We start from the raw sequence: 25,200 nt of genomic DNA, 5'->3' as shown, positions 1-25,200 counted from the left end.
TGATGGTTCAGTGACTTCAAATGGCCCGAGATGGCCAGGGACAAGACACTGCTTTGCGGAGGACCAGAGCTCAACTTCTGATCTGGCAACTAATTAATGCTTTCTAGGTTAGGGGATCAGAGAAGCTTGTAGTGCGCTGTTGAACAATGAGCGTGTTGATACGTGACACATAGAAATGGAAGTTACTAGAAATTGTCTTAAGTATGTAAGTGCTTTAAATATGCCCATCTTCTTCAGATTTCATGATCTGTCATAGGTCAGGAGTGTGCTTCAGGTGACAGGCTTTGTTTCAGGGTTTGCTGTTTGTAATCATTGAATCATTGAATGGTTTGGGTTGGAAGGGACCTTAAAGATCATCCAGTTCCAACCCCCTGCCATGGGCAGGGACACCTCCCACCAGACCAGGTTGCTCAAAGCCCCATCTAGCCTGGTCTTGAAGCCCTCCAGGGATGGGGCAGCCACAGCTTCTCTGGGCAACCTGGGCCAGTGTCTCACCACTCACACAGCAAAGAATTTCTTCCCCAGATCTCATCTAAATCTCCCCTCTTTCAGTTTAAAACCCTTCCCCCTCATCCTATGGCTCCCCTCCCTCATCAAGAGTCCCTCCCCAGCTTTCTGGAGCCCCCCACCTTTAGGGACTGGAAGGCTGCTATAAGGTCTCCCCGGAGCCTTCTCTTCTCCAGGCTGAACCCCCCCAACTCTCTCAGCCTGTCCTCACAGCAGAGGGGCTCCAGCCTTCCCAGCATCTCCGTGGCCTCCTCTGGCCCCGCTCCAACAGGTCCATGTCTCTCCTGTGCTGAGGCCCCAGAGCTGGAGGCAGCTGCTCTCTAGCTTTGGAAGGTTGTACAGCGTCTGATAACAAACCCAGAGGTGAGCCACACAAAGCTGTACTGTCTTTGGAATGTCCCTTAAGGTCCTCTCCATGAAAGCAAGTGAACCCAAAGGAGCTGTGGAGTAGGTAGGATTCAGCCTGTAGCCTCTGCAGTTCTCACTGCATGGAAATAGAGGATGGAAATAGGATGCTGGTAAATGCGTATTTAGAGATAAGGGGAAGTCGGAAGGATTCTATCTTTTCATTTTAAAATATGCACTGACAAGTCTTTTGTTTCTAGCTTTTTTCCTTTACTGTTTTTTCTCAGAGAAGTGTCCCAAGTCATAGCTGCAACCAAAACCTTTGTAAATGCAGTAGTTATGGATGTTCATGCGGTAGGAACAGTGTCACATTCCGTGAAGGCGGTGAGTGTGTGGCACGAAAAGGCTGCCACTGATAACCTGATGCTCTTCCAGTGCCTTGCTCTAGCTTTTCCTGAGAGTATCATAGCAATTGAATTGCTGGCTCGTGTCTCCGGTGTTCAGATTTTAATATTGCTACCGCTGCTGCCGTCACCCTCTCCCACAGTGGAAATACACAGTCTCAAGTGTGGCATGAGTAGTAGCATTCCTCTTAGAATCATAGGATGGTTGAGGTTGGAAGGGACACTTCAGATCACCAAGTCCAACCATCAACCTAACACTTGACGAAAACTACCACTAACCCATGTCCTTCAGCACCACATCTGCCTGGCTTTTAAACACCTCCAGGGATGGGGACTCCACCACTGCCCTGGGCAGCCTCTTCCAAGGCTTGACAGCCCTTTCCGTGAAGAAATTGTTCCTAATATCCATCCTAAACCTCCCCTGGCACAACTTGAGGCCGTTTCCTCTTGTCCCATCGCCTGTTCCTTGGGAGAAGAGAGCGATCCCTCCTGGCTACACCCTCCTTTCAGGGAGTTGTAGAGAGCGAGAAGGTCTCCCCTCAGCCTCCTTTTCTCCAGGCTGAACGCCTCCCAGCTCCCTCAGCCGCTCCTCACAAGGCTTGTGCTCCAGACCCCTCACCAGCCCAACTTGGGCTCTTAAATCAGTAAGCTCCTCTGCTAAAACTTCCCTTTGCTAGTGATAAGCGTGGCTGTTTCTCTGTGATGGCCAGGCTTGATGTTTCTAACTAGGAAAGATTTCCACCTGGAAGACTTGGCTCTCCGTGCTGTACAGGCAGCCAAGGCAGGCATCCCCTTGGCTTTGGACATGAAAACCCAGGTGGCCTAAGGCCAGCATAAATAAATATGAGCTGTAATCGGACTTCTTGAGTGCCTCTGTATACTTTAATAAGCAGCACTGAAATGGATGAACAGCATAACAAGTGTCATCTCTCTTGGCCTAAAAAGTCCACGTGGGTTGGAATTGTGAGGTAACGTCTTCCTGGGAAGCAGCGATGGAGATGGAAACTGGGATCTGAAATTTTTTTTTTTTTTTTTTTGAGAGGTTTCTTAGAGATTTTGATCTGTGGAATCAAACTTTCAGACAAATCTGTTCCCAGGAATTGAACTTGTGTGGTGCTAAGCTATATGGAAACTGAGGCTAATCAGTCATCAGAAGAGTCAATTTACAAGCCTGACTTTTGCCAAAATCCGTAGAAGAGAGCGGCACGGGTCATAGCAAGTTGAAACAGTCCATGAAGCATAAGAGAGGTGGGGCTTTTTTTCTATGTTACTTAGCTGTAGGATTAGTAGTCTTCTGCTGTTGCTCTTATCTTCAGCTTTCCTAATATCCCATATGGAATAAACTGCCACTGTAGGGGTGTTTTTTTAGCATAAGCGTGATAGGCACGTTGCTAACTCTTGGTCAGATTTGGTTTGAGAGCAGTGTTCAGGAGAGCAATTACACAGAACTGGGCAGAACTTCAAAAATAGCTTTTTTTCTTTTATTTGTGACAGCATGTAAAAGACCGTATCAATGAAGCGGTGTTCTATTAGATTAGAGGTCATAACCCAGTCCCTCTCCTATTTGTGGCCTTATTAGAGTTGATGAAAAACAGAGCATGTCGCTTAACCAAGTAAGTTTCTAACAGGTACCTGAAAGTGTTTAAGAAGGAGGATTTTGTGAATCCCAGAGTCACAGAATGGTGGGGATCGGAAGGGACCTGTGGAGATCATCTAGTCCAACCCCCTGCCAGAGCAGGTCCGCCCAGAGCAGGTTGCACAGGAACGTGTCCAGGTGGGTTTTGAATGTCTCCAGAGACAAAGACTCCACCACCTCTCTGGGCAGCCTGTTCCAGGGCTCTGCCACCCTCAAAGTGAAGAAGTTCCTCCTCATGTTTAGATGGAACTTCCTATGTTCAAGTTTGTGCCTGTTACCTCTTGAAGCAGTGACATGAGCAATGACATTAGAACTCTTTGTTTTTGTTAGGACTTTATCCTGGATATGGCTATAACAGTGTAGCCAATTACTTTATCTTTCAGCCTGGGCAAAGATTTTAGTGAATGCAGTCTTGTCTCCAAAATCATAGAATCACAGAATGGTTCGGGTTAGAAAGGACCTTAAAGACCATCCAGTTCCACCCTCCTGCCATAGAGGAGCACAGGGACACCTCCCACCAGACCATGTTGCTCAAAGCCCCATCCAACCTGGCCTTGAACCCCTCCTGGGATGGGGCAGCCACAGCTTCTCTGGGCAACCTGGGCCAGGGTCTCACCACCCTCACAGCAAAGAATTTCTTCCTAAGATCTCATCTAAATCTCCCCTCTTCCAGTTTAAAATTGTTTCCCCTTGTCCTATGGCTCCACTCCTTGATAAAGAGTGCTCAGAAATACTCAGAAATACCTGACTGCATCAGGGAAAGCCAACAGTGCATTTTGACTGAGAACAAATCAGTGGATTAAAGATCTCCCATCTGGGAAAATGCTCTAATCTCTTTGCTAATTCCAACCAGGGCAGGGTGGGGAAGGTACATATGACCGAGAAACTGCGGAATAGTCCTGTGAGCTTTAACAGCCATCCCTTTGTCTGGTGGGAGATCTCTTTTTTTTTTTTTTTTTTTTTTTCTGCTTCAGCTGCAGAATTGAACTTCTCTTGGAAGTAAACTTTGATTTGAGTTTGGGGATGGCTTCCAGGAAAGTGTGCAGCTCGAAAAAATGAGTCACCTGAATATTGACTGGTGTTTCTCCTCCTCCCTTCGGTGGGGAAGGCCTGGGCTTGGTTGTCACAAACACCTTATCACTTCTGTGGAAGAGCACAATCAACTTGAGAGCAGCTGTTTCCCTTTTTGGGTGGAGGATGTAACCCGTTCAACCTGAATTTATGCATCTCCTTTTTCAGTTGTGCTGTGAACTCCGGACTTAGCCTCGCTCCCTGTCTCGGAGCGAGAATTGAATTTTAAGATCTGTTGGCAAGTTGCACGTCAGCAAAAGGCTGTTGGATTCTACCAGTGTCACTGTCCTTCTGGGAGTCATCGTTACATATTTATGCCCTTCAGAAATTAATATTTTCATATAATTTACCTTTCTGCCATATACATCTTGAATGTGATTCTCTCTGTTGCCCTGGCAGCACGATTTCTGTAATCACAAACCGATAAGCACCGGTATAAAAAACAAATGGAACTATCCTTTTTTATTTGCCACAAATGGCTTTGTTCTTTGAATAAAAAATAAAAAGAGCCATAAATCCATCGTGATGCATCACAGTCAAATCCGTGAATTGGAACAGGCTGCCCAGGGAGGTGGTGGAGTCTTCGTCTCTGGAGACGTTCAAAACCCGCCTGGACACGTTCCTGTGCAACCTGCTCTGGGTGGACCTGCTTTGGCAGGGGGTTGGACTAGATGGTCTCCGGAGGTCCCTTCCAACCCCATATGATTTTGTGATTCTGTGACTAAGAAAACTAGAGACATCTCAGGTTTTGTGACTTCATTTCTGGAAAAAATTGTTTGTGCATCACGTTAAGCCTCTCCTCTTCTGCTGGTGCCCCGTGTGTATCGAAGGTGATCTCTCTTTTCGCTGTCTTCTTTAAATGTTCCTCGCGCTGGAGGCCAGGACCTCCACTGCTGCCAGGCTGATAAATGTGGTTTATTCCTTTCTATTTTGCAAATAGCTCGAAGCATCCAGTGTTGCAGTGTCCACATGGACCTGATTATTTCAAAAACTTAATTTGTGTCTTACACATGTAAGACTCAAATTAAAACTGTTTGAAAGAATGATGGAAAGTGTCTGTGCTTCAGCAGCATTGTCTTGTTTGAGTTTCTTACAGCGCTGGCTCCGGTAGAGGTTTAATGCCATAAATGAACAAGTCAGACTTGCATTTTATTCTCTTCTTACTCCCTACTGTCTCTCTCTCACCCTACATCTGCTTTTGACAAATTGTAGGTATAGGTTTCTGAGGAAATTGGGAAAGGGAGTATATGATTATAAATTAGAAAAATTTTTCTTGTGGGAAAGCAGATGTAGCAAATGATGGTTTAAGGGGCTGTGTAAAATATATGTTAGAGCTGGCTGGCACTCTCCGTAATCTCATTTCTGGACTGTTATAAAGTAGTGTGCGTTCCATTTCTTTGTATTTAATAGGAAAGTCTTGGATTATTTTTTCTTTAATAATAGGTTTGGGTATTTTACTTCCAGGATCCTACATCTCACTTATTGCCAGAAGTGTTCTGTTCTATTTTCTAAATCCCTGGTAGTAATTCTCAGTTTAAATTTAGTCTCATTGTAAACTAAGGTAGTTCTGGCCAATAAGACCATAGGCATTTATTTCTCATGTGAGAAGTAGCTGTATTATGTGACTGCTGTAATCAATTGATGTATTTATGGCTTAAAATTCCGTACATGAAAAATCCAGATGTGTCTGATAGAAGCAAATAGATATTTGGAGTGTATGATAGAGCTACAAAACCATGTATCAAATGTCTAATAAAGCTGAGACTCTTTCATTAATGTAAATATAAGCATATATTTGCTTAATAGGCACAACTGTCACTACGCTCCAGCTTTCAGATTTTTTTAAAGATTGCAGCCAGGAATGAACTTGCTGTATAAACTAGTAAATCACTAGACTAACTCATGACCAAGAGGGATACCTCAGTTGCAGGATGCTGCAGCGTGTCTTAGAGGAAAGTGCTTCAGCTCAACCTTCAAACGTTGCCTCAACTGTACCACAAGCTGAATCATAGAATGGTTAGAGTTGGAAGGGACCTCAAAGATCATCCAGTTCCAACCCCCTTCCATGGGCAGGGACACCTCCCACTAGACCAGGTTCCTCAAAGCCCTGTCCAGCCTGGCCTTGAACACCTCTAGGGATGGGGCAACCACAGCTTCTCTGGGCAACCTGTTCCAGTGTCTCAACACCCTCACAGGAAAGAATTTCTTCCTAGTATCTAATCTAAATCTCCCCTCTTTCAGTTTAAAACTGTTTCCCCTTGTCCTGTCGCTCCGCTCCCTGATCAAGAGTCCCTCCCCAGCTTTCCTGGAGCCCCTTTAGTGACTGGAAGGGGCTCGATGGTCTCCCCGGACTCTTCTCTTCTCCAGGATGATCACCCCTAACTATCTCAGCCTGTCTTCATAGGAGAGGTGCTCCAGCCCTTTGATCATTTGCTCTCTGAATGAGAGCAAATGTGGTGTTACAGCATGTTCCCGTGTTGTAAAGTCAGGTTATTTTCTGTGGTCTTGGGCAAGTCAGGAAAACTGCTTAATCTTGCAAACAAGGCAAGGATGTCATAGTGAAGAAATCATGTCATGGTGAAGAAGTCCAGAACTTGGCAATCTCTTTTTTTTCCCCTCCAAATCAGCACCCAGGTTGAATTGATCAGTAGGACATTGAATGCTAGAATTTTTTCAAGTCTCAGACAAGGTAGAAAGTAGGCCTTTTTGGGGGGGGATGAAGAGGGAACAATTTTATGTCAGACTAGAAAAGCCTTGAAGAAACATCCCAAATATTCCCTATTTCAGCAACTTGGTAACTATCAAGTGAAGAGGAGAGATGTTGAAATTTTCCCTGCTGGTTCTTTGTAGATTGATTAGGGATGCAGCTTTTGGTGGTCTTCACTTGTCGTACATGGCTAATGTTTTTGTATTTATCCCCCTGTCTTGTAAACTTTGAAAGGGAGGGAGAGGACCCTGAGGGACATGGACCTGTTGGAGCAGGGCCAGAAGAGGCCACAGAGATGCTGGGAAGGCTGGAGCCCCTCTGCTGTGAGGACAGGCGGAGAGTGTTGGGGTTGTTCAGGCTGGAGAAGAGAAGGCTCCAGGGAGACCTTAGAGCCCCTTCCAGTCCCTAAAGGGACTCCAGGAAAGCTGGGGAGGGACTCTTGATGAGGGAGGGGAGCCATAGGAGGAGGGGGAAGGGTTTGACACTGAAAGAGGAGAGATTGAGATGAGATCTGGAGTAGAAGTTCTTTGCTGTGAGGATGGTGAGACCCTGGCCCAGGTTGCCCAGAGAAGCTGTGGCTGCCCCATCCCTGGAGGGGTTCAAGGCCAGGCTGGATAGGGCTTTGAGAAATCTGGTCTGGTGGGAAGTGTCCCTGCCCATGGCAGGCGGGTTGGAACTGGATGATCTTTGGGGTCCCTTCCAACCCAAACCATTCTATGATTCTATGAGAGTGTTTTGTTTCCTCTTAGTCTCCCTCATCTCAGAAAGCAGGTGATATGGTGGATGGAAGTAGAAAAACAGCTTTGTGGATCTCCACCTCCAAACTATATTAAGGTGGTAAGGAATTTTAATGTCTGTTTTGCTTTCCAGTTCTTTCCCAGGCAGCAACGTGGAACTCACCTGAAGTTGGACAATTGCACAGCAGCTCTCAGGGCTCCAAGCAACAGCAGTAAATCTGTCACGCTTAACGTTCGTATTACTCGGCTGTTGGCTGACAATGGCTGTGAGCTGCTGCAGAGACACCAGAGCAGACACGGGATGACGACACTGTTGGCTAAATTATCTCTTTAAAAAGCCTTGAGTTTCTGCTGGAACTGGCTCGGCTTTCCTGACTGCCGAAGGAAATTTTGGTAGCAGGCCAGTGGCCTCTTGAAGGCCAGAATTAGCTCTTAAAGTGCCATGGAAGTGCTAATTTTAAAATAAATAATAAAAAAACCCGTTTCTTGAACAATGTAGGAAGAATCCTGCGTTGGCTGGTTGCACTTAGATTATGCCATCAGTTGGCTCATGGTTGTCGATTACTAAACCAAGCCGGATTGTTCTCAAAGCACAACTTGTGCTAACTTTAGGCTGTAGCGTTGGACTTGCATCCACACTAGAAATGGAAACAATATGCAGTCAATTAGCTTTGAAATTTCTCTCCATTCATTGTGTGTGTGTATATATATATATATATATATTTTAATCCAGATTTATGGCCTCAACTTGCTGATCTCCATTCATCGGTGCATTCATAATTGCCTCCACTGAAGTCTGTCTTGTGCAGGCAGAAATGATGGACAAAATTCCCATGCTGATGTTCTTATGGCTTAGTTTGTATTCCCCGTGTTGGATGACCAAAGATTTCCACATGGGGGCTTTTTTTTTTGGCTGGGAAAAGGAGATTTCTGTTGATAGTTGCTGCTTTTGTGACATGAAGTCTCTAAAATCTTGGAAGGCTTAACTTTGGATGTGGTCATGATCTTAACTGTTACCATTTTAAAGTTCTTGGAACAGCGGTGAACATACTGGGACTGCAAGAAAGAAAAGTTGCTGATACTGGTTGTCTCAATGTAAATGGCACTATTTTGGCATCGAGGCAGCCAAGTTTAACTCTAGGGTTTTTTTTATGTTGTAAGAAATGCCTGGATGATGTTTGGCTTAAAAAGAAAATGGTTTCTTATTAAAACCAGACTTGATTGCTGAATTATTCTGGATAGGAGTCTTCATAGGAATAAACCTTTAGAAATGGATTCACCAAATGGAAGAAGTTTCCTAAGATATGTAATGGTTTGAGAAGTCAGTTGAATAATTAAACTGAGAGAGGGGAGATTTAGATCAGGAAGAAATTCTTTGCTGTGAGGGTGCTGAGACACTGGCCCAGGTTGCCCAGAGAAGCGGTGGCTGCCCCATCCCTGGAAGGGTTCAAGGCCAGGTTGGACAGGGCTTTGAGCAACCTGGTCTGGTGGGAGGTGTCCCTGCCCATGGCAGGGGGGTTGGAACTCAATGATCTTTGGCGTCCCTTCCAACCCAAACCATTCTATGTTTCTATGTTTGTCCCTTATACTTGGGCACGGGCAGAAGAACTTTAAGCTGTTACAAAATTTGCAGGTTGAGGATCACTGTGAGGAACCTGCATGACAAATGACCCTTCCAATGATTTACCAGTTTCATCATTAGTTTTTCAAAGAGTAAAATGCTTTTCAGCAGCCAGATTTTGCTATCTACATAGTATGATGTGAATACTTGTAGAATTTCTTTCTTAATCGCCTACCAAACTAAATCAAGAATGTTCTTTCAGTATAAAATTAGATGAAGGGGAGAGAAAGGGAAACGCCACTCAGTTATTACTCTCTACTTACAAGTTTTAGCTTTGAGTAAGGCTTTCTTATATCTGGAAAGAAAATGTTGCAGACTTTTGGAAAGAGGCAGGTTGGAAACTGTTGAAGTAGGAAAATTAAACCTGAGAGCAGAGCTCTGAATGATGTTCAGGATGGTCAGCAAACCTTGACTTTGACCTGTGTAATCCTATGTTACATAGCTAATGGTGGGCGGTAGTAGTTTCCAATAGGAAATAAACACTTATAGGAGATACTCTCCCCGTATCTCTCTGCTGGGCTGGGTGGTTTAGGCACTGTCTTGCACTGATTGACCAATGTGTAACGTGAGCTGCTGGGTTGAGATGGGATGTTGAGGGAAGATGGTGTGAGAAGGAGTAGTGCTTTCTGGTTGCTCGTACTTGGAGGATGTAGCCTGGTTGTCTTGGTTTAGCTGCATGCAAACTATTAAAACCTGTTAGCCAAGAACTTTAAATAGCAGTGCCTCACAGAATGGTGGAGATTGGATGGGACCCCTGGAGATCATCTAGTCCAACCCCCTGCCAAAGCAGGTCTACCTAGAACAGGTTAGACAGGAACGCATCCAGGCAGGTTTTGAATGTCTCCAGAGACAAAGACTCCACCACTTCTCTGGGCAGCCTGTTCCAGGGCTTGGCCACCCTCAAAGGAAAGAAGTTCCTCCTCACATTTAGATGGAACTGCCTGTGTTCAAGTTTGTGTCCATCAATTCCTTATTAATCTGGAAGAGTTTAGAGAATGTAAAAGGAAGGAGCTGAGTAGCCTCTTCTGTGTGCTCTGGTGCTTTGGTCCTTGGCTCACAGCAAATCGTAGCCTTGCTTTAGTAAAATTAAGCATTCCGATGACGAGGCAGCGATTTTTAATTTTGGCAAAGCAGAGACGGTCATTACAGGATGCACTGAAGCGGGTATTTTCGTTATGTTTGCCTGGCAGAGCACTAACGTCATACAGTAGTTCTGACCGTAGTTCTGCTATTCCAACTAGACCTCAGTCGAGTGAGGTGGTCACCCCAGCAGCAGGGCTGCCTGAAGAGTGTCCTTACACAAGGAGAAGCCGTTAGTTGTGAAACTACAAATGGGAAAAGTAAGCACACCTGAAAAGACAGAGTCTATGGCTGCGGACCAGCTCTGATTTTTTTTTTCTAATAAATGTTTATTTCCACTCCATGTTAATTCAAAGACAGATGTTAACACCCCTTAGACCTGTTTTTGCCATTGCTTTCCCTTGCCTGTTTTTTTTCTCCCCCAATAAATACGGCAAATAGTCAATTTTTCCTCTTCACCCTGAAGCCGGGGTGAATGAACAGAAACTCATCATCTTTTTCACGCTTCAAGTGTAATTCCATTAAGAAACCCATGTTTTTGTTACAGAAGGGTCCATATTTGGGGATACTGAAGGGTGGTTCATGCTCTTGACCTGGGTAGGTGTGTGTTACTTGAATGATAGTTGCACTTTTTTTAAAGCTGGACTACGGTAACTGTTGTTTGTATCTTGATCTTAACTGTGTTATGACTTAATAATTGTTACATGATGTACTTACAATTACCTGCCTTTTCACCTACAGCTTTGTCTTATCAGCATCTATTGAATTTAACAAATGAAAAGGACATTTGGTACTTGATCGAATCATAGAATGGTTAGAGTTGGAAGGGACCTTAAAGATCCATCGAGTTCCAACTGCCTTGGGCAGGGACACCTCCCACTAGACCAGGTTGCTCAAAGCCCCATCCAGCCCTGGCCTTAAACACTTCCAGGGATGGGGCATCCACAACTTCCCTGGGCAACCTGTTCCAGTGCTTCACCACCCTCACAGAAAAGAATTTCCTCCTAATATCTCATCTCAATCTCCCCTCTTCCAATTTAAAACCATTACCCCTTGTCCTGTCACTACATCTCCTGACAAAGAGTCCCTCTCCGGCTCTCCTGGAGGCTCCCTTCAGATATTGGAAGGCTGCTATGAGGTCTCCCCCGGAGCCTTCTCTTCTCCAGGCTGAACAACCCCAGCTCTCTCAGCCTGTCTTCATAGGGGAGGTGCTCCATCCCTCTGATCATCTTCGTGGCCCTCTGCTGGACCCGTTTCAACAGGTCCATGTCCTTCCTGGACCTGTTTATTCAGAGACCAAATTTAGAGACTTGTTGGTTTGCATTGGATGCTCGTTTATATCCTGTAAAACTTATGATTCCTCTCCTAATGTTCCATTTCACAACAGAAGCTGACAATCTGAATCCATATTATCTCCACTGGGTTTGAGAAGGCTGGTTCATTCATCATTAGGACCTTTAATACAGCTGTAACTTCTCTTTTCTTTCCAGGCTTCACAGAGCCCAGTGTGCAATTAAACAGACTCAGGTAACTGTTCAGAAAATAGGAAGGGAGATTGAAGAAAAGCTGAGATGTACATCTACAAGCAATGAACTGGTAAGTTTGATTACTTAAAACCATATTCTACAGATTTGCCAAAGCATCTCGCTGAGGTCTTGACCGCAAGCTTGGGTTTTTAACACTTGAACTTGAAATCTTTATCTAAACCTGTCCTTTCAAATTGGAACTCATCTCAGAAGTGTAATAATGGATTTTGGATTTGTGTGTGTGACTCAGATTGAGAGATTTCTTACCCTGTTTTTACCTTTATTTTGTAGAATTGCTTTTATGCTGTAAAAGCATAAACACTGCACAGTGCATGAAAGAGGTTTATCAGGAAAAATAAACTTTTAATGATCTAGATAAATCTTGACAGGAACCTGCGGTGGATTTAGAGTGGGGTGAATCTACTGGCTGTATCTTCTTGCCCCCGCTCCCTTTGGGTGAATAGAACTGATGCAAAATCTGTCACTCAAATGACACATTCATTTTAAGCAGGAATTGTATTAGATCTTGCAATAGCTTTTGACAGTTTGTTTTGCCTGTCCTCTTCCCCTCTCCAAAAAAAAAATATCGGTGCTAATTTCTGCTTTCTGCCTGGAAAGGCTGAGCTCATTTCAAAGCAGGGAGTTGACAGAACAAGAGTGGCTCATGGTGACTTCGTTACGTTGGTACTGGCACGTGTCTGGTGCTTTGTATAGGAAAGGGCAAGCTTGTGATGTGAAGTTACTTTATTACTTTAAGGTAGATTCTGGCTGGAGAGTACACAGCTAATTTCCAAAAGCACCAAACTGGTTTAAAGGTTTGACAAAATGGAAATATGGGAGTTTTTTTCCCCACTCTAATTACAGGGCTCCATAGAATCATAGAACTGTCGAGGTTGGAAGGGACCTTTCAGATCATCGAGTCCAACCATCAACCTAACACTGACAAAAACCATCACTAAATCATATCTCTGAGCACTATGTCTACCCAGCTCCCTTAAGGGGCAACATAACATCCCCTATGAGTGACTCCAGCCCAGAGCTGCTTTACCTTCTGCTGGTATCTTGGCTATTAGAAGGTTTTTAACCATCTGGGTTTTTTTTAGTTATGGATATCCTTGTCCCTTTATGCAAAGGCTTTTCCTTTATAAATACACGTGAACGAAACTCTATGAAGAACACTAAAATGGCAATGATTGTATATGTGATCACAGAATCATAGAATGGTTTGGGTTGCAAGGGATCCCAAAGATCACAGAGTTCCAATCTACCTGTCATGGGCCGGGACACCTCCCACTAGACCAGGTTGCTCAAAGCCCCATGCAGCCTGACCTTGAACCCCTCCAGGGATGGGGCAGCCACAGCTTCTCTGGGCAACCTGGGCCAGGGTCTCACCACCCTCACAGCAAAGAAAATTTCTTCCTGAGATATAATCTAAATCTCCTCTCTTTCAGTTTAAAACCCTTCCTGCTATCTCTCCCCTCCCTGATCAAGAGTCCCTCCCCATCTCTCCTGTAGGCCTTTTAGGTACTGGAAGGTTGATGCAACTTCTTAGCAACCCATGGACTCGATGATCTCAAAGGTCCCATCCAACCAAAAATATTCTGTGATTCTGTGATTCTATGGTATAAGAAAATGATTATTTATTTTTCTTTTCCTTTGTTTAATAGTGGAAACTCTTGTTGGGCTTCCATTCTGCTTTATAAATGTGTCAACTATGGTTTCATTCCTTAATAATTGAGTCATGTTTCCTGCTGGAGTCTTGAACCAGAAGGTGGAGCATATATGTGTAATTGAAGCAAATACGAAGTGGAGGGAAGAGTTCAACAAGACCTGACTTTTTCATAACGTTATTTCCATTAACTGCCTGAAAAAGTGAAAGTGAGTTACACAAAGTGACAGTGTCTCGTAGTACTTGCACAAGACTCACAAGTACCTCTGACTGCCCCATGAGGCTTTGAATTCTATCAGGGGGTGGTTAGACTGAAGGGATGTAACTTCTCTTTTCTGTTTTGAATGTCTCCAATTATTCTCGACAAGTATATATTAAATGTGGTAGGTATTCCTTTGTTTAAAAGAAAAAAACCAAATCAACAAAATACCCAAACCGCCACCAACAAAAAGCATCACTTCTAATAGAAATTCCTGCTTCGCTAAGCACACGGCAGCACAATTTCTTAGTGGAGACAGTGCGTCAAAGAAAAAACAGATTCTTTTTAAGCACAGGAATAGATTTAGAGAAGGTACAGGACAAATCCTGAAATGTTTAAAGAAGGGATCCTTCAGATATAATTGTGTGTAATGATGTAACCTGCTCCCTGCTATGTATTCTTTCCTTTTCTATCCCTTTTTTCCCCTCATGGCTCTAAGTCTGGGAATTGAATCTAATAGTGCAGCTAAGACCTTTCCAACCTTTTTCCAAGTTCAAATTTAGTAGCGACTCCTCATTGCTCATCTTCCCTCTCGGTGCCGAAGCCTTTGCCAGGGACCGAATGCTCGTTGTGCTGCTCAATCTCTACGTGCTTGTCGTGCAGAAGCTTCCTCCCACCTCTCCTTCCTCCCCAAATTCCTGCCCTGGGCCAGGCTGTATCACTGAGCAGAGGAGAGGAGATACATCCCCCAGGAGGAACAAGCGCTGTGGGACACAGCTGAGTTTCTCCCCTTCCAAAACAGCAAAATAATTAGGATTTTTGGTAATCTATTGCCTGTGGTAATCTATGAGCTCAACCTTTTGTTTGGCAGCCACCAGTCTTGCCCGTCCCTTCTATCATTCTTTTTATGGAACTGCTTGTATGCAGAAAAACTTACATTTTATTTTTTTTTAAATCTGTTTTAATTCCACTAGAAAAAGGAGAGTGAATGTTTACAGTTGAAGATCCTGGTGCTACGTAATGAACTGGAGAGGCAGAAGAAGGCCCTCGGTCAAGAAGTAGCCTTGTTGCATAAGGAGAAAAATACTTTGCATGACAGAGGTATGTGTGGAATCGTTACTGCTTCTATTGCAGATCATAATCTGCATAGATCATGCACATATATCACTCATAATCTGCTGATCAGAAGAATAGCAGCCTTAGTTTGTGATCATGCTGACCAAAATTAAGGTGTTTTATTTTGGTCTGGCTCTAATGTTTGTGTTTTTCTTTATCTGAAGTTTGCAGCCAGATATAATCTCTTCCCCATCTGTGTTACACTGAATCCGGGACAGCAGTTCCTGGTATCCTGTCTCTAAATAACTTCTTACTATGACACCTCTCTCAAGCAATCTTAAAGCTGTGCTTAATTAAAAATTGATGAGAAAATCAGAAGAGCTGCACTGTAATGCAGTAAACAGTGTCTTGATGCAGGCATGTTATAATGTCATGAGGGATGTTATTGTACCTGTGATTAGAATCTAATTTTAAGTGTTAGAAGACAAAAATCCCTCTTAATAGCTTATTACATAGGTGAAAGGTGAAATTCTCAGTCTTCTTAGTATTTTGTTTTACTGGAGAAGTGTCCTATAGTAAAATGCTTTATCACTGTCTCTTCAGAGCTCACAAGCAACCAAGCTACAGGGATGTTTGATCTTGTTGCAGGACTTTTTATTTTTCTTTATTTTTTTGTTAATACCTAATTGAGTCTAAATCACTATTAAAGATGAGGTTTTTTGCCATTTACTTAAATCTGATTATGCAAGTATTAATATGCCTTAACTGAATTATTCCTCAAATGTGGACATGAGGGGAATGGGTATTAAAGGAGAAGGAGGTTTCATTGATTGCATTTGGCTGGTGAATCACAGAGTGGTTCAGGTTGGAAGGAACCTTAAAGACCATCTCGTTCCAATGCCCTGCCCTGGGCAGGGACACCTCCCACCAGACCAGGTTGCTCAAAGCCCTGTCCAACCTGGCCTTGAACCCCTTCAGGGATGGGGCAGCCACAGCTTCTCTGGGCAACCTGGACCAGAATGGTGGATAATGCATGAAGACTTGTGTTCCTCCTGTGCTGTCATCCCTGAGTTTGGCAGCATAACGTGCCAAATGGACATCTAGGGGTAAATGGAGAATTTTTGCCAATGTTTGTGTCAGTATCTACTTTTAAAATTCAGATAACTGAGAAAATACTTGTTAGTAATTTTTTTTCTGATTCCTTACGTTGTTTAGAAAATGTGTTTGAGACTGAAAACCAGAAACTTCAAGAGCATAACGATTCCCTGCATGAATTAAGAAAGGAATGCACTGCTAAGAGGTAAAAGGAGCTATTCTTTTTCTGGAATAGGAAAGGAAATAACAGTCTTTAGATTAGGCTGTTTGAAGGGGAACTCCTGGCACCAAATTCTCCCTAATGTCGCCCCAAAACTTCTGTTAAGCCATCTCCGCTCCTATTTGTAGATATCTAAAGCGACAATTAACAGTGGGAGGTCTAGAAGAGAAGAAAACAGATGCTCAGTGGCACGTGTAGACTGTGATAGGGCTTTTAAGTCCGTTTTGGTGAAACACAGCTTTTTAATACTTAATTGTCATAGTCAAAATATGTCTATAATACAAGGTACAACTGAATGTGAAAAGTTATTTTTCTCTTCTGTAGTTGTCTCTGAAATTTCCTAGCTCCTAGGGGAGGGGAGGTGATACTTGGGAAGATGCGGAAGGGGTATGTGGGCTTTGATACCTTTAAAGCTTTTAAAGAAACTAATGGTTTTGGGATCTCTTTCCCCAAAGAGAACTGTTTTTGAAGACAAACGCCCAGCAGACTATTCGATGCAAGCAATTGCTATCGGAGCTGTCCTATATCTACCCTATTGATCTGGTATGTTTTTAAGGTTCTAAAAATCTGCTTGAATTGAAATGAACTTCCCATTTATTGCACTACGAGCAAATCTCATGTTTTATTTGTGGGGAAACTTGCTCTTCACTCATGCTGGTTTTTTCCAGCTTTTTCTTGGTTTTGGTCCTTAGACTGCAAACCTCATGGGGAGAGGACTTACGCCAGCATCTCTCAAATAGCCTCCACTATAAAAGCAGAATGGCTGTAGCTGTAATTTAATGGATACTTTCCATTTTATTTACAATTATATGAAATAACTCTGAGAGAGGGTTAGTTGAACTTTAATGGAATGCACATAAACAGATGTCAAAATACTGAGCTCCAAAACCTTTATAGTGAATTAAGATGAAGCTCTTCCTTCTTTAAAAAAAGCTGTGTTTATTTCTGAATTACGTGAAATGTGGTTTAAAACACTACGTCGAAGTCTCTCTCCATTGAATATTTAGCTTTTTGGATTTTTACAAAAATTATTTGTTGTCATTGGATTTTATGCAGATTTCTGGGTTTTTTGGATGTTATTGTTGCATTCTCACTTCCCGTTGTTGATTTTTAAACTTACAGAATGATCAAAAGGATTACTTTGTTTGCGGAGTCAAGCTTCCTAATTCTGAAGACTTTCAAGGTAGCTGGATATTCTTAATTTAGTTGTTACCGTTGACACTGCTTCTAAGTAAAGTAAAAAAAATAAATAAACCGATAGCAATGGCTTAGGATCCAAATATCTCACTGGAAAGGTCTAGATTAGAAGAAAACCTTTGCATTATTTATTCTTATACACAGTAACAGTAACAGGAAGTTACTGTTGACTATTAGAAAAATATTCTATGACTTGGTACTGGAGCTCTGGAAGAGGTTGCCTGGAGAAGGCTTCGGAGCCTCCATCCGTGGGGATTCTCCAAACCCAACTGGCCACAGTCCTGGGCGACCTGCTGTAGCTCACCCTGCTCTCAGCAAGGGGCTTGGACTACACAGTTTCCAGAGGTGCCTTCCAAACTTAGTCACTCTGGAAAATATTTGTGTCTAAAATTCCATTGTGGCTATTTTCAGCCCATAAATCTCGATGGGGAAACGTTCACGGATCCCCGTTCAGTTTGTTGGAGTTGCTGGTGAACTTACCAAATAAATATCTTGTATAAGTAAGACTTTAAAGCTGGCTGATAATATGGTGTGTTTTCCAAGTCAGCTTCTACTTTAACTGTCTACAGTCGTCCTATTGCAGAAGTAAATATATAATATGCCTGTCTGTATAACTGTTGTACAGGTAACTACAAGCTTTCATAGAATCATAAAATTGTCTAGGTTGGAAGGGACCTTTCAGATCGTCAAGTCCAACCATCAACGCAACACTTGCAAAAACCCATCATCTACAAACGTTTGATGTGAATTCATTAAAATCTTCCAGAGTTTCTTGCTCCCACCACTCGCTCACTCTGCAGGGCATGTGGTTTCTTGGGCAAAAACCTCAAATCAATTGTCTAACTCTTTTAAGGCCATCCCATAGGAATTAACTTGTGCTAACAACGTGCATATTGGATGCTAGAGTAATGGAGGATTAGTCTTTAAAACAAATCAGTTTGTCAATACGACAAAAATCAGTCTATTGCTTTGTTTTCCTGACTGCACTAAATGTGGTAGTGAACTCAGTTTGGTAATTCTTGATAAATCAGTGGTGTGCATTAATTTCTTACCGAAGAATTACTAATTCTTTATCAAAGTCTTTAGAAATATTGTATTATGAGGAAGAAGTACTAAGCGTTCAACTTTGTGAGATACGCAGCTAAATTTGAAAACCAACTTCTGACATGTATGTAATTGCAGACACTTAGTAAATATTACTATTTTAAAAAAATGTTTTATTCCCAGAAGAGCCAATTTTGCTGCAAACAAGACTTTTTACAAAATCCTTTTCGAAAGGGGTATAACTTTTAAATCCATATATTGTGTTGTGTTCTAATAGAGCTCAGTATGTTTTAGTAGTTGTTGAACATCGTTATCGGCTTTCTTCTAAGGTCCTCTGTTTAGTTGATTTTCTGGGGCTCCATTGTGCCTCAGAAGAGATACTTCTCTCATGTTGTTGGTTTTGGTGTGTTCACTTACAAATAGGAAAAATACAGAAAACAGAAAGGAAAAGCCCTTACATGGCTAAAGGATGGAATTTGAATTTTGAGACCCATGTGTTTTCCCGGCAGGTGAAGCTTTATGGTTGAAACCTTAAACGTCAAATTGAAAATGATACTTTAAAACAATGGGTTAATCCAAGTTCTTCCAGTTATTGGCAGAGAAGAGAGTTCGTACCCTGGGGTCGGTGTCTCTCCAACTGATCTCACTAATGAATACAGTTCGGGAGGAATGCAGCTTTTCCCTGACCCCGCTCGTACATGTCAGCTACGTCCAGAGAAACGCAGAAAGTTTAAGACTTGAATTTTGTCTTGGGAATTTTGTTTCGCTTTTCCCATCTTTACTTTACCCTTCCCCATCCAGCCAAATGTTGAGAAGAGGAGCTTTGAGCTTTGAAAGTGTAAAATCGGAAGGAGAACAAGTCATCTCCCATTTTAAGTTGCCCTTTAATGAAAGAGGCAAATATAGTGAGCTGTAAACAATTGTAAAATTGAGATTTATTTCAGACTTGCACCTATTCTTAAGTTAGAACTTCTGATAACTTCATTAATTGTATCGTTCTCTAAGCAATATGGATGAACTTGTGCTGAGCCTGCGGTGAGATCTAATGGATTAACTGATGGATTTTTTTCTTTTTGTTATTCACAGCAAAAGATGATGGAAGCATTGCTGTTGCCCTGGGCTACACCGCTCACTTGGTTTCGATGATATCCTACTTCTTACAAGTGCCACTCAGGTATCCTATAATTCACAAGGGCTCTCGGTCTACAATCAAAGATAATATCAACGACAAACTGACAGAAAAAGAGAGAGAGTAAGTATGTCAAAAATAAGCCAATCTGCTTTCTTCAAAACAACAAATCAACAAGAACAAAAAAACCATGTGAACAGTTTTGGGTAGTCTGAAGTGACACGGAGTTTGGAGTTACTTGTTACTGCTTTCAGGAGCCATGGGACAGTTGTTTGAGTTTCTCGTGTTGGAATTCTGTGATAGAATCATAGAATGGTTCAGGTTGGAAGGGACCTTAAAGATCATCCAGTTCCAGCCTGGACAGGGACACCTCCCACCAGACCAGGTTGCTCAAAGCCCTGTCCAACCTGGCCTTGGACCTCTCCAAGGATGGGGCAGCCACAGCTTCTCTGGGCAACCTGTTCCAGTGTCTCACCACCCCCACAGTGAAAAATTTCTTCCTAATATTTAATCATAGAATCATAGAATGGTTAGAGTTGGAAGCGACCTTAGAGATCATCTAGTTCCAACCCCCCTGCCATGGGCAGGGACAACTCCCACTAGAGCAGGTTGCTCAACGCCCCATCCAGCCTGGCCTTAAACACTTCCAGGGATGGGGCAGCCACAACTTCCCTGGGCAACCTGTTCCAGTGCTTCACCACCCTCACAGGAAAGAATTTCCTCCTAATATCTCATCTAAATCTCCCCTCTTCCAATTTAAAACCATTACCCCTTGTCCTGTCACTACATCTCCTGACAAAGAATCCTTCTCCGGCTCTCCTGGAGGCTCCCTTCAGATATTGGTAGGCTGCTATGAGGTGTCCCTGGAGCCTTCTCTTCTCCAGGCTGAACAACCCCAGCTCTCTCAGCCTGTCTTCATAGGGGAGGTGCTCCATCCCTCTGATCATCTTTGTGGCCCTCTGCTGGACCCGTTCCAACAGGTCCATGTCCTTCCTGTGTTGAGGACTCCAAAGCTGGACACAGTATTCCAGGTGGGGTCTCACGAGCACAGAGTAGAAGGGTAGAATCACCTCCTGCGACCTGCTGGCCACACTTCTAATCTAATAGAGTATCTGATCTAATAGTGTAGATGGAGTATCTGATCTAATAGGGTAGTTCAGCTTTGTCATTCTACGTCTGTTGGCACATGTATACTATTGATTTGGCTTCTAATAACGATAGAAAAACTTAAAAAGTGTGATTTATAGGTAAGTTTTGGCTGCTGTTGGAAAATTTTCCTTTCGTGTTCTGCTGCTGGCTGTGGGAATAAACTGCAGATAGCAAATGCGTAGCTTCACTGAGGAGTTTCTGCCAGTACTGGAGTAGCGGTTGATAAACATGAGAAAATAAATAGCTTTCTTTAACGCAGAGGATTTTAACGATTCGGAAAAGCACTGTAAACTGTTATGTACTGTAAATTAACATAATATTCAATGAAGAGTTTTAAATTTGTTCTGTAATCTTTGTCTTTCAACATGTAGCTGCACCGGTGTTATTGTTGTGCTACTAGGAAACAACTTGCTGTCCTTAAATTCACTCTCTGAATGCCTTCTCCTGCCTTTTGGCACTTGGCCTGTTTTCCCGCTGTCTTTGCACCTGTGTGCTCTAATATGAAAATAGCGGCAATTATCGGTTAAGCTTCACTTTGTGGCTTGCAAACCACAGAACTCAAAGGAATGTGACTCTGACCGGCTGTGGGAGCCCGGCTGCTGCGCTCTCATCCGCTGCGCGTATGGACGGCCGCGGAGTCGGACTTCTAGCACCAGTAACTTGGGTTTTCCACGTGCAAGGTTTGAAAAAGGGAGCAAAGGAAATGGCTGAGGGGAAATGTATTTGGGGAAAGTAGATGTCTCTATTGACATAAAGCCTGGAAAACCCTCCTCTTCTCGTTGCACGTATAGAATCATAGAATTGTCGAGGTTGGAAGGGATCTTTCAGATCATCGAGTCCAACCATCAACCCAACACTGACAAAACCACCACTAACCCATGTCCCTCAGCACCACGTCTGACTGGCTTTTAAACATGTCTAGGGATGGTGACTCCACCACTTCCCTGGGCAGCCTCTTCCAAGGCTTAATAACCCTTTCAATGTAGAAATTGTTCCCAATCTCCATCCTAAACCTCCCCGGCACAACTTGAGGCCGTTTCCTCATGTCCTATCGCTTGTTACTTGGGAGAAGAGACTGAGCTCCCTTCGCTACGCCCTCCTTTCAGGGAGTTGTAGAGAGCAAGGTAGGCAATCAAAATGTTATAATATTTTAACACTAATTTCTAATAGTCCAAATCAAGACCGAAGGCGTTTATTGTGCATAGTTGACAGGATTGGGATGCTTGGAAGTGTCTGATTTCTCTTTGAAGCTCAGTGAGTTTTGGAAGGACACCAGAGGGAATTTGCCTAAAGAGTTAAACTCGCTGAGGTCTTCGTGTTTTGACACAATGAAATATGACTCTCTAATTATGTCTTGCAAATTAATTTTGATACCATTTTAATAACTTGTCCAAATGCTTCCTGGGTAACTTAATAGAACATTAATCTGTTTTGCTTCAGTTTAGTTCTCTGAGCATACGATCACACTCCTTCCTGTGCATCCCTTTCAGAAGGGCAGCAAACGAGAACATTTGTATCTGGAAGACAAATTTCTTGAACAGCAGAGCTTGCCTGTGTGTGGGTGTATAAAGATTAAACCAATTTCCTGTTGTCTGAGACAGATTGGAAGGTTTAGTCCTTCAGGCTATCGCCTTCCAAACCCTCATGACTTAATACTTTATTTCACAATAGATTTCTAAAAAAGGAGAAAGTTTAGCTAAGTATATGAATCCCTGTTGGCCCATTTACCTGTGTTCTGCAAGATTTTTTCAGGATTAGCTCCTGCCTGAGGTCTTCCCTTCCCAGCTATTGGAAAGTCAGTCCCACCAACTCTCAAAGGACTTCAGTTGCTATGGAAAACCTCCAATGTCTTAATTTGCAGTTTTCTTTCTAAACTAATAGCTCCTGTTTCTCACCTGCTCCAAACTGGATTGAACATAGCAATTAACATGCATTATTAAATGTCTGTATTTCAGTCCGCTGTCCTTTAGCAGCTTTTCAAACTCCGACATAAACTGTTGAGTAATTATAGTGAGGTTTTTGCTGTACTCAAATCTTTACTGTAACACACAGCATCATGATTATTGACTACGTTAAACGTTTTACTTGGCTTCATACTTTTTTTTTTTTGGACTGCGAGGTTGCCCTGAGATCCATATTAAGAGCTTCTAAAACTTGTACGTTGGGGGAATAGGGAATAACTTATGTTTTTCACTCGAGCGATTTCATAAGTACACGTGCTTGTTTTTAATGTTAAATACAGTATAAATATGTTACTTCACTTTTGACTTTCTTTACCAGCTTTTTAATGCCCTTATAATAAGCTGGTTAAATATTTTGAGAGCTTTCAGAATGTAAGTTATGTTTGGGAAATACTTTATCTGCTACAGATTTCTTTGCTTGGATGATTCAGGTCACTTACATCTCAAGGTTCTTGTAGAACTATTCACTTTTATCTGCTGCAATTACTGTTTTGTCGGAATTTGAGTGTACAAAAGAAGTAGGAGGCTTCTGTGGTGAGAACTCAGCACGCATTACTGAAGGTCGAATGTGGTACAGAATACCTGCCAGTGGCACACAACAGCTTTGTAATTGTAGAGATATTAGTGTTTATAGAATCATAGAATCGTTTGGGTCGGAAAGGACCTTAAAGATCACCCGGTTCCAACCCCCTGCCCTGGGCAGGGACACCTCCCACCAGACCAGATTGCTCAAAGCCCCATCCAACCTGGCTTTGAACACCTCCAGGGATGGGGCAGCTCCGGCTTCTCTGAGCAACCTGGGCCAGGCTCTCACCACCCTCACAGCAAAGAATTTCTTCCTAATATCTAATCTGAATCTCCCCTCTTTCAGTGTCAAACTGTTCCCCTTCGTCCTATGGCTCCCGTCCCTGACCAAGTGCCCCTCACCATCTCTCCTGTAGCCCCCTTCAGGTACTGGAAGGCCATTATAAGGTCTCCCCGGAGCCTTCTCTTCTCCAGGCGGAACAACCCCAACTCTCTCAGCCTGTCCTCATAGGAGAGGGCCTCCAGCCCTCAGATCATTTTTGTGGCCCTCTGCTAGACCTGTTCCAACAGGTCTGTGTCCTTCCTGTGTTGAGGACTCCAAAGCTGGACACAGTCTCCAGGTGGGGTCTCACCAGAGCGGAGCAGAGGGGCAGAATCACCTCCCTTGCCCTGCTGGCCTCATTTCTTTTGATGCAGCCCAGGATGTGGTTGGCTTTCTGGGCTGTTCTATAGTTGTTCTCTGCCCAACTTGTTGCTACGTAATGTTATAAGGGTCAAAAATACATATAAAGTTTAAAAATAAAGTAATAAAAAAACCAAACAGGCCCTAGGCAGTCATGGAAGAGGCCTGATCTAGTCTGGTGTATTTTTTTGCAGGAATATTTGGCATTAGTTGACCTGAGATGACTATCATAGAATCATAGAATCATCCAGGTTGGAAGAGACCCTTGGTTTTCTTGGCATTTGATAGTTCATAGAAAGATTTAAGGTCTTTTCTTCCACTCTTGCTTGACAAATACAGACTCCAACAGGTTGAAGGATACACACACAGCTGCGATGCTGTCCTAGACATCTGCCTTCAAAGGCATCTGACCTCTTTGCAGTTGTGTCATGATTTTTCTATGTACCTCAGAAGCCATTTACCTGTGGTTTAGATATCGGGGACACTTGAAGAATTGAACTTTAGCACTTTTGTTGCCAGAACTATCTTGTGATTGAAACAACTAAATATTCAGAACAAAATTAATTTTTGCTTTTCTGGACCAATAGCTTTAGCTGCTTGAATTTCTCTATATAGTGACAGTATTGAGCAACAGTTGAAGTACTTGCTAGTTTTGCGACAAATCTGTGCAAGCTGTTTGCGTTTTTCATTTTGGAAGAAATCACTCTGTAGCATAAGAGTGGGAAGAGCGTAAGGAGCAATGGTAGGGAGTTTCATGATTAGTTGCCTGACGCGGCTGGTTGGAATGACTTCTCTTCTGCTTGATTTTGTAAAATGTGCTACTTTTTGTCCTGCCTGAACACCGGTTGTCACTGGGTTGTCTGGTTGTCTGTCAGTTGCTCCAGTTCTCATGGAAAAAAGGATCAAAATGTGGTGGTGTTTGCAGCTAAAAGCAATCATCTGATCCTGAAGCAATTTTCTAGAAACGACCCCTGCCATGGGCATGGACACCTCCCACCAGACCAGGTTGCTCAAAGCCCTGTCCAACCTGGCCTTGAACCCCTCCAGGGATGGGGCAGCCACAGCTTCTCTGGGCAACCTGGGCCAGGCTCTCACCACCCTCACAGGAAAGTATTTCTTCCCTAGATCTCATCTCCATCTCCCCTCTTTCAGTGTCAAACCCTTCCCCCTCCTCCTATGGCTCCCCTCCCTGATCAAGAGTCCCTCCCCAGCTTTCCTGGAGTCCCTTTAGGGACTGGAAGGGGCTCTAAGGTCTCCCTGGAGCCTTCTCTTCTCCAGGCTGAACCCCCCCAACTCTCTCAGCCTGTCCTCACAGCAGAGGGGCTCCAGCCCTTGAATCATCTCTGTGGCCTCCTCTGGCTCCACTCCAGCAGGTCCATGTCCTTCTGATGTTGGTGGCCCCAGAGCTGGATGGAGGCAGCAGTGGAGGGGGGGTCTCCCCAGAGCAGAGCAGAGGGGTAGAAGTTCTGATGTAAGAAGTTTCACTTCTCAGGCCTGTGAGTAAAGCAAAGTTTGTATCAAAGCCAGTTCTGCTACAAGACTGCTTCCAAATTACCTTTCTCAATGTGTTGTCTTTCAGTTCTTTTAAATGTGATAAGCTATATTTGCAAATAGGTGGAGATAAGTGTTGCTAAACAGGC

The 25,200-nt window shown here is 43.3% G+C and overlaps 1 protein-coding gene across 2 annotated transcripts in view; it reads left to right on the top strand.

The window, feature by feature from the left end:
• UVRAG (UV radiation resistance associated) overlaps positions 1 to 25,200 on the top strand; it is a 117,251-nt gene that overhangs the window by 40,245 nt on the left and 51,806 nt on the right. For both annotated transcript variants that reach the window (XM_074147284.1, XM_074147293.1), the window contains exons 7-12: positions 11,599 to 11,704; positions 14,477 to 14,603; positions 15,774 to 15,858; positions 16,329 to 16,416; positions 16,996 to 17,056; positions 19,201 to 19,366. In XM_074147284.1, coding sequence (XP_074003385.1) covers positions 11,599 to 11,704; positions 14,477 to 14,603; positions 15,774 to 15,858; positions 16,329 to 16,416; positions 16,996 to 17,056; positions 19,201 to 19,366 — 633 coding nt within the window. The remainder of the gene's footprint in view (positions 1 to 11,598; positions 11,705 to 14,476; positions 14,604 to 15,773; positions 15,859 to 16,328; positions 16,417 to 16,995; positions 17,057 to 19,200; positions 19,367 to 25,200) is intronic.

This window comes from Numenius arquata, chromosome 1 (genome assembly GCF_964106895.1).
Source record: "Numenius arquata chromosome 1, bNumArq3.hap1.1, whole genome shotgun sequence".
NCBI classification, from domain to species: domain Eukaryota; kingdom Metazoa; phylum Chordata; class Aves; order Charadriiformes; family Scolopacidae; genus Numenius; species Numenius arquata.
This window is presented reverse-complemented; position numbering and strand designations above follow the sequence as displayed.